General features: G+C 46.4%; 1 protein-coding gene across 1 annotated transcript in view; it reads right to left on the bottom strand.

Annotated features, from left to right (window-relative positions):
• Positions 1–14,835, bottom strand: part of LOC111159051 (aldehyde dehydrogenase 1 family member L1) — a 116,423-nt gene that overhangs the window by 18,286 nt on the left and 83,302 nt on the right. Inside the window, exons 13-16 of the mRNA XM_022521430.1 lie at positions 12,508–12,658; positions 11,261–11,331; positions 8,118–8,223; positions 6,652–6,739 (exon numbers count right to left, since the gene is read on the bottom strand). Of these exons, the coding sequence (XP_022377138.1) occupies positions 6,652–6,739; positions 8,118–8,223; positions 11,261–11,331; positions 12,508–12,658 (416 nt within the window). The remainder of the gene's footprint in view (positions 1–6,651; positions 6,740–8,117; positions 8,224–11,260; positions 11,332–12,507; positions 12,659–14,835) is intronic.

The raw sequence follows: 14,835 nt of genomic DNA, 5'->3' as shown, positions 1-14,835 counted from the left end.
TTCATTTATATATAAAAGTTTTACTTTCCTTTTAATTTTGGGAAATAGTGTTCTCTAACACATGAACCAAAATACACACAGGAACAACTGAAACACCCTGCTTTGTCCACACTGAAAGATTATAGCCCCCCTTCCCTCATCCCCCCTTTTTAAAATTTTTTAATTTAATAGATTTTATTCTTGTGTTTCATTCTGGATTTGTTTTTTCAGTGATGGCTTCTCACTGCTCTGGATTTAGCTAGGGTACACCTTGCTTGGGTCATGGTTGGTATTTTGGACTCTACTCCTTCACTCAACCATCCCCCAACAGAATGACTAGGAGGAGAAACTCTCAACAAAGAAAATAACCAGAGACAATGTACTCTACCACAGAACTAATGGATATGGATATAAGCAAAGTGTCAGAGAGAGAATTCAGGTTCGCAATCATGATAACAATAGCTAGGATTGAAAGAAGCATTAGTGAAAATATAGAATCTCTAAGAGCATAATGAGATCTAATCAGGCCATAGAAAAAATTGCTATGAATGAGATGCAGTCTAAATTGGATACTCTAACAGCTAGGGTAAATGAGGCAGAAGAGAGAATTAGTGATCTAGAAGACAAGCTGATAGAAAAGAAGGAAAGAAATTGAGGAAGACACAAACAGATGGAAAAACATCCCATACACATGGTTGGCAGAATAAACACTGTTAAAATATCTGTGCTTCCCAGAGCAATCTATACTCTCAATGCCATCCATATCATCCATCTCAAGTACCATTGGCATTTTTCAAAGGACTGGGACAAACAATCCTAAAAGTTGGATGGAACCCAAAAAGACCCTGAATTGACAGGGGAATGTTGAAAAAGAAAACAAAAGCTTGAAGTATCACAAGCTGTATTACATGTACGAGCTGTATTACAAAGCTGTGATCATCAAGAAAGCATAGTATTGGCACAAAAACAGACATATAGATCAATGGAAGAGAACAGAGACCAGAGAAATGGACCCTCAACTCAATGGTCAACTAATCTTCAACAAATCAGGAAAAAATATCCAATGGAAAAAAGAAGTCTCTTCAATAAATGGTGCTCGGAAAATTGGACAGACACATGCAGAAGAATGAAAGTGCACCATTCTCTTATACCATACACGAAGACAAACTCAAAATTCATGAAAGACCTCAATGTGACACAGGAAATCCATCCAAATCCTGGGGAACATGGGCAGTAACCTCTCTGACATAAGCCACAGCAGCTTCTTTCAAGACATATCTCCAAAGGCAAGGGAAACAAAAGCAAACATGAACTTTTGGGACTTCATCAAGATAAAAAGATTCTGCACAGCAAAGGAAACAGTTACCAAAACTAAGAGGCAGGCTGCAGAATGGGAGAAGATATTTGTAAATGACACTACAAACAGATGGCATCTAAGATCTATAAAGAACTTCTCAAAGTCAACACCCAAAACACAAATAACCCAGTCAAGAAATGGGCAGAACACATGAACAGACACTTCAATGAAGACATACAAATAGCTAACAGACACATGAAAAAATGTTCATCATCATTAGCCATCAAGGAAATTCAAATCAAAAGAGACTATGGACTCTGAAAAACAATCTGAGGGTTATGAAGGGGCAGGGGGTGGGAGGTTGGGGGAGCCAGGTGATGGGTATTAAGGAGGGCACGTATTGCATGGAGCACTGGGTGTGGTGCAAAAACAATGAATTCTGTTACACTGAAAAGAAATTAAAAAAAAAAAAAACCACATTGAGATACCACCTTACACCAGTTAGAATCCCAAAAATTAACAAGACAGGAAACAACACGTGTTAGTGAGGATGTGGAGAAAGGGGAACCCTCTTACACTGTTGGTAGGAATCCAAGCTGGTGCAGCCACTCTGGAAAACAGTATGGAGGTTCCTCAAGACATTAAAAATAGAGCTACCCTACAACCCAAGAATTGTACTACTAGGTATTTATCCCAAAGATACAGTTGTAGTGAAAAGAAGGGGCACATGCACCCAATGTTCATAGCAACAATGTCCACAATAGTCAAATCGTGGAAGGAGATGAGATATCCTTCAACAGATGAATGAATAAAAAGATGTGGTTCGGGGCGCCTGGGTGGCTCAGTGGGTTAAGCCATTGCCTTCAGCTCAGGTCATGATCTCAGAGTCCTGGGATCGAGCCCCGCATCGGGCTCTCTGCTCAGCAGGGAGCCTGCTTCCTCCTCTCTCTCTGCCTGCCTCTCTGCCTGCTTGTGATCTCTCTGTCAAATAAATAAATAAAATCTTTAAAAAAAAAAAAAAAGATGTGGTTCATATATACAATGGAATATTACTCAGCCATCAGAAAGGATGAATACTTAACATTTGCATTGACAGGGATGGAACTGGAAGGGATTATGGTAAGTGGAATAAGTCAAGCAGAGAAAGACAATTATCATATGGTTTCACTCATATGTGGAACAGAAGGAATAGCATGGAGGACATTAGGGGAAGAGAGGGAAACCTGAAAGGGAAGAAATCCAAGAGGAAGACAAACCATGAGATACTCTGAATTCTAGGAAACAAACTGAGGTTTACAGAAAGAAGGAGGGGTGGGAGGATAGGGTAGGTGCGTGCTGAGTATTAAGGAGGGCAGGTGTTGTGATGAGCGCTGGGTGTTATGTGCAACTAATGAATCAGTGAACAGAATTTTTAAAATCTTTAAAAATAAAAATTTTAAAAATTGAAAATGTTAGCTTAAAAAATAATAAAAGTATGAACACAAGTTCAAAGGGTATTCTAAAAAAAAAAAAAAGGTAATGAGGATGGAGTCACTTCTGAAGGCTAACATGAGGAGTGCTGTTGACAATTCCCAGCAAAATAAGGGTCATTGATGAAAATCATTAAAAAAAAATTTAAAGTCTCTGAAAATTTTCCTAAATTTCCATATAGCAAGTGAAGAAACATTTATTCAAGTTCATCTACTAAATCTCAGGAGGAACAATGAGAGTCTGTGATACTTGTACCATGAACAATTCTCTCCCTCCACATCTCCCCTCTCCCTCCACATGATGGAAACTCCACCCCAGGTGGGTATGGACATTAAGGTAGAGTTCCTCTCCTCTAGCTGCTAGTTCAGGGATATGACATCTTACTAAGAAGGGGCAGTCCATCACCATTTTTCTTCCCCTCCAACTCTATGTTTTAGAAGCCAAATTCCTGGTAAGTATGGCCTCCACCCAGTCCCCACTCATAAAGTGAAGGCTCTACCCTGGATGTGGCAGGTTGAGACTACTGGAAACTTATCTATTTCCTCATAGGGTCCAACACCTGAGGCAGTGGTTCTGAGATTTTGGGTGGGCAAGAAACTTCCTATAAGAACAGAGATACTAACTTTATTTGAAACTGTGGGGGAAATTCAAATATAAGGGTATTTGAAAAACAATGGAGATTTTGAGGGTGAGCAACTAAGAGAAGGCTGACAGCTCTATGACAGCAATGAGGTAAACTACAAGTCAGTTAGTTTACCACAGAGAACCAGGGAAGTGCTCTCTGGGTAAGAACAAACCTCAAAGCATGGCCTCAATAATTACCCCTGCAAAGGGTCCCAAATTTAATTGGATCAGATTGTAGAGCAATCTATGACCCAGAGCATTGTTGAAAACACTAGAGCAAGAAGACTGTAGTTAATGGAGCTGAACTGCTAACTGTGATACCAAAGGAGGCACATAGCTTAACAGGGAGACCAGGGGAAAAGAGTCAAAGAGAGCCCCACTAAAATTGCTGTCATCCTGTGCTCAAGGCTGTGCTCCCTGAGGAGTGACATCACTGGCTATACACCACAGGGAAAACAGACTTCACTTAAATAGCCTAGCCAAGTCACTAAAGACATAAACAAGCAAATAATGAAAACAAGGTCTGGAAAGGGAAAAAGAGGGTCAATATCCAGAGTTGGCACAATATATTACCTAAATTATCCAGCTTTTAACAAAGGAAGCTATGAGGCAGCAAAGAAATAGAAAAGTGTAACCCATCAGGAGAAAATAAATAAATAAAAAAAGAAGAAGGCAATACAAGTTGAGGGGGGCCAGATGTTGTATTTGACAAAGATTTCAAAGGAGCCATTATGAGTGTGTTCAAATGACTAAAGGAAACTGTGCATAAAGGAAGCTAGGATGGCAATGTCTCATCAAGTATACAATAATCAATAAATTAAGTAAAAACAGGTAGAAATTCTGCAACTAAAAAGTACAGTATCTGAGTAAGAAATTCATTAGAGGGGCTCAACAGTAGGATTGAACTGGCAGAAGAAAGACTCCGTGAACTTGAGGATAGTTAGAGAATATGTAATCTAAAGAACAGAAAGGAAAAAAAATTAATGAATAGAGCCTCAGAGGAGAGTGGGCTACCATTAAGCATACTGACATATGTATAATGAGAGTACCCAAAGGTGAGGAGAAAAAAGAACAGAGGAAAATGTTAGAGTAAATAATGGCTGAAAACTTTCCAAACTTGATGAAAAATAGTCTAAAAATCCATGAAATTCAATGAATTCCACATAAAATAACCATAAGAAGACCCACTCCCAAATGCATCTTAGTAAAAATGGTGAAAAATACAAAGCAGTAAAGAAGCAGTAAGGAAAAATGACTCATTGTATATAAAAGAATCCTAGTAAGATTAATAGCTGACTTCTTATCAGAAACAACAGAGGCCCAGAGGGAGTGAGATGATACATTTGAAATGCTGAAAGAACAAAACTGTCAACCAAGAATCTTATATTCAGCAGTTATCTTTCAAAAAATACAGGCAAAATAAAGACATTTCCAGATAAATAAAACTTAGATAATTTGTTGCCAGCAGACTCACACTAAGAGAAATATACCAAAGGAAGTTCTTCCAGTTAAAAGCAAGTTACATATCCACCAGAGAGCACCAGTAAAAGTAATTATATAATTATAAAAGACAGCTTAAATGAATATTTCCTTTTCTTTCTTAATGAGCTAAAAAGCAATTTATAGAATAATATGTATATAATTGTATTGTTGGATTTCTAACAAATAAAAATGAAATATACTTGACAATAATAGCAGAAAGGAGGTAGTAAGAAAATGGAGTAAGAAAGTAGCAACAGAGTAATTCAAGAACAGGAACAAATGAAGAGAACCAGAAATGTAAATGAGGTTAATACAGGAAACACTGTAATTATATATTTTCTCTCCTTTCTTTTTAACTTCTTCCATAGACATAAAATTATATAAAATTATATAAAGTTATAGCAATGTAACATAGTGATAAGTACACAAAAATATGTAACAAAACATCACAGAAAGGGAGAAGGGATACTACAGTTAGGTAGGAATAGCATATTTCACTGGGATTAAGTTAGCATAAATCTGAAGTATTTTTTGATGACTTAGGAAGCATATGGTAAATCCTAGAGTAACCATTGGGAAAAAAATAAAAACTATATAGTGAGAAAAATCATTAAAAGAATTAAAATGTTACACTAGAAAATATTCACTCAATGTAAAGAAAACCATAGAAGAGAAATAAAAACAAAAGACAGGAGACACAGAAAGCAAAAAGTAAAATTGCAGACATAAATCCAACTCTATCAATAATAACAGTAAATATGAATGAATGAAACAATCCAGTCAGAAAGCCAGAGACTGTCACACTGGATCAAAACAAGATCCAAGTATCTGCTGTCAAGGAGACATCAGATAAAGATAGGTTGCAAGTTAAAGGATGAAAAGAATATATCATACAAACAAAAACCATAAGAAAGCTGCAGTAGCTATGCTAATATCAGATGAAGTAGACTGTAAGACAAAAATATTATGAAAAAGAAAAGAGGGACATTTATATAATAATGAAAATGTCAATCAAAAGGTATGAGATGTCATCAAAGCTCTCTGTGAATGATTTACTTATTTAAATGACAAAAGCAGAAATAAATGAATTAAACTTTCAACTCAAAAAGATACAAAAAACCACATAGGAGAACACAGTAGGAAATAATGATGAAAGCAGAGAAAAAAACAGAATAGCAACGGAATGGGTAAAGAAATTTGAGGGCTCTTTTGTTTTTGAGGGAAGTATGGGGACAAACAAGCACTTTTCACAAATTTAATCAATTTTAAAAGAGAAAAAAACTGTAAAGTATAAAGGGGATACTCTAACAATCAAAGGGAGACTCAAAAAGGAATTACTTATAAGACATTATTAATACAACTCTAGGTCAATATATTTTAAAATGTGTGCAAGAAGAGACAACTTTTCCAATAAACTAGACTACTAACCACAGAAGAAACTAAAAAAGTTCAATTCATGTAATACCTCCCCAGATGCCCTAAGCCTAGATAAATTCTCTCAAACTTCCAAGGGCAGATAATTCCCAAGTTATATACTTTATGCCAAAGCACATATAGACATACAAAAAAAGGAAAACATTTGGGGAAGCATTTTAAAGCTAGAACACTTCCAGATGTGTGTCTGTCCCACCACAGGAGAGGGCGTCTCCTCATCAGGGTGGCCACGTCCACTGGATCACTGTGTCCCTGGTTGCTCTGCCCCATTAGAGTACCTCACGCAGCAAGCCCTGTTCTGACCAAGGGAATTCCAGCTGCCTGGAGCCTTGGCATCCCCAGATGCCCATGTCCACATTCCTTACCAGATCCCGGGAGGATGTTGACCACACCCTTCGGAATGCCAGCCTTCAAGGTCAACTCTGCAAACTTCAAGGCTGTGAGTGGGGTCACCTGAGGAGACAGCAAAGAACACTGGGTCAGGAGGGACTGGGAAGTGAGGTTCTTCCATCCTCTCCCAGCAGCCCAGATAGCAAGCAGGGAGAAGCAGTCATGGCAGGAAGACCCTCGAGGTAAGCGCCATCATAGGGGGTACTGCCAACCCAGCCAGCTTTCCCCACGGCTCCAGTGGAAAGCTGGGAGTAAGGCCTGCTTCCTCATGTACCTTCTGGTGTCTTCTCCTGGCAGGCTCCAGCCCTGTGGCCAGGCCTGGCCTCTTCCTAAACGTTCATACCTCCTTCACTCGGGCAGTGGGGAGTCCCAGGACATTCTGGATGCACCTCAGTACCAGATTCTGATTACCTCCTCATTGCTGGAGGCCGTTCCTCTCCTCTTGGCCTGCCAGCAGCCATTCCTCTTCGGGCCCAGGTAATATTCCTTGTAAAGGTTGGCTTGTGCCCCACCTACCAGTGAGCCTCAGAATCACCACATTTGTGGGGTGTTGGCCCTGGGAGAGCACAGGCCTGTTCAGGGCTCTTCCAGGGACAGTCACCTGGATCTGTGCGCAGCACCCCCATGCTAACAAGAAAGTTATGGGTCAACTCAGAGGGTTGCTGTGATGCTCAATAAGCAAATACATGCAAATTTTTATTGTAATTTGTTGTATATTAAAATGCTTTAGGAGTTCCTGACTCAGTGTGAATACTGTAAATGTCAAGTGTTGTTATTGCTGGTTTTTAAATTTATTTTATTATTTATTGTTATTGCTGGTTTTCAAATTATAATACTTTTGGAGCCAAATTGCCCCAAAGCAGCCAGGGGAGCAAGAGACCTCCGGGGCACACTGTCCAGAGCCCCATGATAGAGTATCTCGCCTTCAGGTCCTACCACCACTGGGGGCAGGCAGGGGAGGGGCTGCTATTGCAGCTGAAGCTCATTCAGAGAGTGTCCTCATCCCGGGGGGACCCTGCTCAGGCCCTTCCAGACTGTCTGAGTGACTCCGAGGTCCCACCTCTGTAGCTTCTCTATGAGGGGCTGGGCTTCAGTCTCAGAGCATGAGGCCTGGACAAGGGTTACCAAACAGGGTTTCTGCTCCCCCAAACCCAGAGTGCTGGCACCTGTGGAGAAATCCCTGACTGCTCACCAAGCAGCTATAGGTACAGGGTCGGCTAACCTGATTCAGTCACTCTACTGCTGAAAGAACAGACTGCCTACAGCCCCCACTGGTTCCTGCTGCATGCTGCCTCTGACCGAATGGGACCCACAGAAGGCCAGCCCTCATCATCTCTCTTGGGGAGAAACCAGTCCTGGGTGGACACCTGTCTCCTTTATAGGGTGATTACCAATACCCTCTACAGCCCACACACCCTGCCCAGAACATGCCCACACCCACCTGGGCAGGCTTGATCACCACTGTGTTCCCAGCAGCCAGGCAGGCAGCCGTCTTCCAGGAGAGCATCATCAGGGGGTAGTTCCAGGGGATGACGATGCCACAGACCCTGCCATACAAAAGAAGAGGGACTCTGTCTCTCCACACAGCCTGGGGGCCAGAGTGCACCTCCCAGTGTCTTCTCTCCCAAGCCGACACCCACTCAAGCTGTGCTCCGCTCACTCCACTCCACTCCACCCCACTCCAGGCTTCCTGATATGGAGCCAAAGGTCCCCTGAGAGATAGCTCATGCCTGGCTTACCAGTCCCTGATGGGGCAGTATGTTCAATCTGGCAGTAGCCCCTCTTCCCAGCAGGGGATGATGACAGGGAAATTTCTGATGGGAGCTGTGAGACCTGCTTAAGGACAGCTGAGTAGGGTGTGACACAGGCAATGGGGGAGGGGATGGCAGGCAGGACCTGGTAGAAGGCCAAGGATCACACAGGCAGTCTGAGAGGGTATGGGAGAGGGTTGGGATCACATGGTGGGCCAGGAGGAAGCGGTGAGGGTCTTCCTAGGCTTGAGGTCAGGGGTGAGTCCCATGGAGAGAAGGAAGCAGTCAGCCTGGGAGGCCTGATAAGACTTGCCTGCCGTGCATTAAGACATGGTACCATCAGTATAAGCAGTGTCTCCATCAAGGGGAGGCCCCACAGTCCTGGGGGGCCTAATGATGACATGTGGTCCTAGCAGGCATGTGGCCCTGCTTTCCCCTAACTCCTTTAAGATGCGGGCACTATCTTCATCAGTGTCAGACAATTACTGAGCCCGTCCACACAAGAGCTCCACACAGGCTACGTGACTTGTTTCTTCATCATCATATTCATGATCATCATCACCATCAGAACATTTCCCAAAAAGATGACTTCTTAGCTAAGCCCAGGCGAGGGGAAGAGTGTGGACGAATGCTGAGGGCAGGACCAACGGGGCCTGCACACCATCCTGGGAGCAATGGGGTGCACCGAGGGTTTAGGAGAACTGCTCCTACCCCCAGTACACCCAGCAGGGTGAGACAGCAGAGGAAGCACAGTGAGTGTTCCCAGGGAAGGGGGTGAGGTCATCAGGGTTGTGAAGGCTCCAAAGTAAAAAAGACGTCAGGGAAGTCCCACTGTCATGGCTGATCTGTACTCCCCAAAATTCACGTGTTGAAATCCTAACTCCAGGAATTAGGGTTGTTCCAGATGTAATTAGTTAAGATGAGGTCTTACTCGAATAGGGTGGGTACTTAACCCAAAATGACTGGTGCCTTTATAAAAACAAGGCCATGTGAAGAGTTAGACAAGCAGGAGGGGAACACGATGTGAACATGAGGGCAGAGACAGAGAGATACCAAAGATTGCCGATAAAGCCCAGAAGCTAGGGGAGAGGGCTGGAGCAGATCCTCCCTCACACCCTCAGAAGAAACCAACCTTCTGACACCTGTATCTAGAACTTCCAGCCCCAGAATGCCGAGACAGTAAATGCGTGCTCGTGCTGTTTGAGCCACCTGGTTTTGGTACTTTGTTACAACGGCCCTAGCAAACTCATACACCTGCTGATATAGGGAAAACCTCCTGCTCCCCCATCTCACTGGGAGGCTCAGCATCAGCATCCTCCTCAGTCTGACAGGACAGACTCCCTGAGAGGCACCTGGAAGATCAGTGACCTTACAGACTCATGTGTCTGGCAGCCAGTGTTCACCTGGGCCCTGGTATCCCAGCCCAGCCCCTCTCATAGCCTGCGCCAGAGGAAGGGGCTCTAAGTACTCTGGACCTGCAGGGCTCTCGCTCAGCACTCTGACATCTTGGCTGGGGAGTTCTTTGTTGTGGGGGGTTGTCCTAGAGCACTCCCTCCATCTCGTGTCCTCTGGGGGAAAGGGCAGGTGGGCAACCCTGCCCTGGAGTCCGTGCCATCTCCCCCTAGCCTTGCCCCTCTCTGTGGGCTACAGGAGAGGGTTTACTGTGTCCACAGCCCACTATCCCGACAGGAGCCTCACCTTCAGGACCTGGTGTGTCCATCTGTGCTCATTTCTGTTGATCCAAATGACATTTGAACCCCTTCTCCGGAAACACTCCCACGCTCTCCAGGAAGCTGAGTGGCTTTGACCACCGTCCATGGGGATGTGAGGTCCCTGCTGGTGGGTCATGGTGTCCCCCCGCTGTTGGGGGCACAGAGCAGGTGGGAAGTCCTGCTGGGTGCTGACCACACTGGGGCTCTGACCCATTTAGATGATTTTAGAGGACATTCCTCGGTGTGCTTTCCTCACACAAGTTTCTCTCGGGTCTGCTCCTTGGGGTCCCCCTAGCTCTGCCCCACGCCTTCACAGACCTGCACACCATGCCCAGTAAGGATGCCCAGAGCTCAGCAGGGGCTGTGCTGGGTTCTGCTCACATTGCCCCAGCAGAGCTGCTGGGAGAGCTCTCGGGCTGGTCTCCCGGTGTGCCTCTGTCAGTGAGCCACCACAGCCATGCCTTCTGGCGGGGATGCATCTGGGGACTGAACTGTGAATACCAAGCTGCCTTTCACAAGGGTGCAGCCCCTCCGCTGCCCTAAGGCAATGTGAGGGGGCTTCTCTCTCCCTAAGCTATTGGGCCTCACTGCTGGGTGTAAATCATTCCCCCCTCCCCCCCCATCCCTAGTTTGTTCTGTGTGCAGTGGACACTTGTCTTTCCCCCTTGGAGTGCCAGTTCCTATCCTTTGCCTATTTCTCTATTATTTTGTTCCTGTTCCTTGGTTCTGTGTATTCTTTGTTTTTATACACATTCATCATTATGATCTTTCCAGAAAAAATTTTTCAGGTGCACCCTCTATGAGCTTGACTGCTAGAGGGTTATTAAGGGGATTAAGTAAAATTATACTTATAAAGTCATTACAACAGTGTCTGGCACAGAGCAGGTACTTTGGGAATGAAAGCTGTTTCATTTGCTAGAATGTAAGTCCCCTGAGGATAGGCATTCTCATCAGCTCTGATCATCACTGTATCTCCAGCACCTGAACTGCCCGGCACATAGTGACTGTCGAGTAAGTAGACATGGGAGAGATATGCAGAAAGGGGATGAGTGCCCACACAACATACCATACGAAATCTCCACCCATTGTGTGGAGAATCTTCGCCCTGTGCTGTGACTCACCCAATAGGCTCCTTCCTGGTCAAGGTCAGGTTGCGGTTTGGTCTGGCATGGTTGATAGGGATGGTAGAGCCCTGGAAGAAGCATGGAGTGGCGGGGGGGGGGGCGGGTCACTGAGAGGGGAATCCATGGTTTCCTCACCCATTCCCCCTGGGCAGCCAGACTGTGTGCCTGGAGCTCAGAATTCAAGAGTCTTGTCTGTGTGTTGCAGCCCCCATGAACCAGACAGGTAAGAGACCCAATCCTTCAAGATTATGTATGACAGGGGCATCTGAGGACTCCAGACACAGGTGGAGTGGGCAGCCAACAGGTGTAAGATGCCTGCTACACAGAGCCTGGCAGAGTCCTCAGATGGGAAGCTGGCCCTGGTACAGGTAAGCTCTCTGGCTTTGACACTGGGGCAGAGAAAAGGGGAGTGAGAAGCCAAGTTGCCTCTGGAGAGTGTGCTAGCGCAGGAGGGCCCATTTAGGGGCAGTTCCAGCCAGCAGCGATGCAGCAGCAGGAGGAGCAGAAGGTGGGCCTTCCATCACACCTGCACCCTCCACCCCATGGAGAGGACACAAGGCATGAACCTCAAATCTGGCACAGACCCATGAACCCATGAGTGATAGGTGTCCCATCACTGCCTGCAGTGGGCAAATCTCTGAAAATGGGTCCCACGGTCCCACTCTGATCCCTAGGATCTGGGAGATGGCGAGCTACTCCTTCTGCAAAGATGTGGAATGGCATAGTTGACCTTAGGAAGAGATGATGCAGGTGTCCCCAGCACCACCTCAGGAGCCCCCACAAAGGCAAAGTTTTCTCCAGTTCATGGCAGATGGATCCCAAGCCTGAAAACAGCAAGGGGATGGAGGACTGGGGCAAGGGCCAGAGCAAGGCCTGCAGTGGCTGACGGCAGCCCCTGCCAGCAGCCAGCAAGGACCTAGGCCTCAGTGCTCCATCAACAGGATCTGAACTCTGCCAACATTTCTCCAACATCTGAATGGGCCTGCAGGCAGGGTCTCCCCAGAGCCTCCAGCCACCTGCCATACCTTGACACTGTCCTTGGGAAACCCCGGCATGGAACCCAGCCCAGCCTGCCTGGACTGCCCATTGGAGGAAATGGGAGCTGATCAATGGGGTTGTTTTAAGCCAATAAGCTGTGGTTGTTTGTTATGCCACAGGCAGGCTAATGCACGGCCCTCAGAGTTTCCCGCTGGGCCCAGCCTGCCTGTGTGAACTCACTTGGTGGGCAGGAGCCTCAGCCTCACCTGAATCTTGTCGCACCAGCCAGCAAAGTAGCGGAAGGTCTGAATGGACATGCCCACATGGGTCTTCAGGGCCAATGTGTAGACAGCACCTGCATCCAGAGCCTCAATGGTGGCCAGCTCCTCCTGATGCTGTTCCATGAGGTCTGCCAACCTGGCCAAGGGGTGGGGTGCAGAGAGGAGGGAGATGGGCTCAGGCCTGGAGCAGCCTGGCCTGTTCTTTGAAGGCCCTTCTTCAGTGAGTCAGGGGTTCTTCCCTGCACTCCCAGCTCTGCCACACTCCGATGTGCTGACCTCAGTTTCCCCATCTGTGAGATGGGACAGTAAGGTCTCCTTTGCAGGATGAGTGTGAGAATGGTGCCCTTCTCTTCTCTCTCTCCTCTCTTTTCCTTTCTTCCTTCCTAAAATATTGATGGATTAACTACTTCATAATGATGCTTACAAATGATCCTACAAAACAGTCCCTCTGCCTCTCTAATAAGGAGGTCACCATTTCAAAAGGCCACCCTCTCTGTCTCCCGACAGCCTTGACCAGGGGAAAGCATGTCTGGCTTCAAGCACCAGCCAATCTGGTGGAGTATGCCCCCAAGGATGGCATCTGTGGGGAGGGCGGGGTGGGGGCTATGATGGGAGAGATGCAAGGGAAGGTGCATCTACACAGCCCTTCTTAAGTGGGAGCACTCTGACAGCCAGCTGCCCTCCCATGCTTCTGGTGGGTATGCTGCTATGGGTAGCCCGGGAATTAGGACTCTGCCCCCTTCCCTGATGTAAGGGAGCTCAGAGAGCAGCATGCCCAGGGGGCAGGGTGGACAGGGGAAGGTGGAGACCACAGATCTAGAGCAGGTCTCAATCTTGTACTTGGGGGAGCTCTGGCCCAGAGACGAGTCTGGGACCAAAGCCTGCTGAGCTGCTCCTCTCCGCACATAGCTGTGGCATGTCTTAAACCCCCAAGTACACACTCACACTCTCCGGGAAGCCAAGCTTCACCCCACCTCAATCACACCTCCCTGCAGTGTCCTCCTAGCACCCTCCATCTTTCTTCAAACCTCACCTATTATAGATACCCACTTAGACAAGTATTCTGGTACTATTTGCCTTCCCCTGAGGGCTGGGACAGTATTTGGCCTCCTGCTCCCTCCTGGGCCTCCTACACCCACCAGGCACACAGTCAGCATGCGGCACAAGGCTGGTGAGTGAAACTGGACCAAACAGACATGAGCGATCTAGTGGCAGAGCCATACTCTTACCTCAGAGACGGTATATACCCAGGTAATTCTCTAGTTAAGAAAAACAAAGGTGTAAATCACTCTTTGAGAACTATTCTAGACCAGATAAGGAAAACACCATGTTGTGGCATTTCAAGGACTAGGGTTTCATCAACTAGAAAAACAGATGTGCCTAAGGTATAAATCTATATTACAAATAAGCCAAAGATGGCCTCTGTGTATTGGCCCCTAGGTTGTTCACATCCTCATCGCAGCATGAGATTTGTCAGCTCAGACGCTTGCTGCATACACACTTATGTATCCAGTTATTTTAAAAATAGTCCAAACAAGTAGACTTTTAGCCATTTAGAGCCTTGTTGCTTTGTATCCTCCAGGAACCTCACTTGATAGCTGTTATCATCGGTGAGATGGACCACACAGTTGTAACTGCTGCCCTTCCCAGCCCTCTGACCTAGAGACTCCTGTTCTGCTACTGAGCAACAGTGCCAGAACACGGGAGGCCGCTCTGGGATCTCCTGACCCCAAAGAGTTCCCTTGCACCCTTCCCATTCTGGGTAGGGGCCCCCCACTACAATCTCTGGAGGGCCTCCCACTATGGGGGCACCACCCCATGAAACCTGTTGCATATTACTACTTCTCATGGCCATACTATGCTTTTCCATTGATCAGCCCCAAATCCCTCCAACTCTGCCAGACAATGTCACACGCATGTGATGTGGCCATGTCATAAGTCCCTTGCGTGACTATCACCCTAGCATACCATTTGGGAGGCTCTTCAAGGACAGCTGAGTGGGACTGTTCTATTGTCCACTTTGTTAAGCTGCTGCTCTACCTCCCAGAGTCCTGTCTCCAGAAAGTGCCAGTGGGGAAACAAGGGGAAAGCAATCCCCATCAACCCACAGGTCTGCAGGATGGACGTAAGGAAGGGCAAGGGTGGGGTGCCAGGCAGGCTCAACCTGGCACCCCTGGCTCCCTAACAGCAGTGTGGGCCACCACCACATTCCTCGCTGTGGACTTAAGGGGGTGTCTGAACACAAGGTGACAGCTTTCCACAGATTCTCCCACCAGTTCTTGGTGGTCCCGCTCTGGCAGCTGGGACACTGGC

The sequence above is a fragment of the Enhydra lutris genome, unplaced genomic scaffold, assembly GCF_002288905.1.
Source record: "Enhydra lutris kenyoni isolate GAN:26980312 unplaced genomic scaffold, ASM228890v2 scaffoldscaffold66, whole genome shotgun sequence".
Classification (NCBI taxonomy): Eukaryota; Metazoa; Chordata; class Mammalia; order Carnivora; family Mustelidae; genus Enhydra; species Enhydra lutris.
Note: the sequence above shows the minus strand (reverse complement) of the source record. Positions and strands in the feature narration are given on the sequence as shown.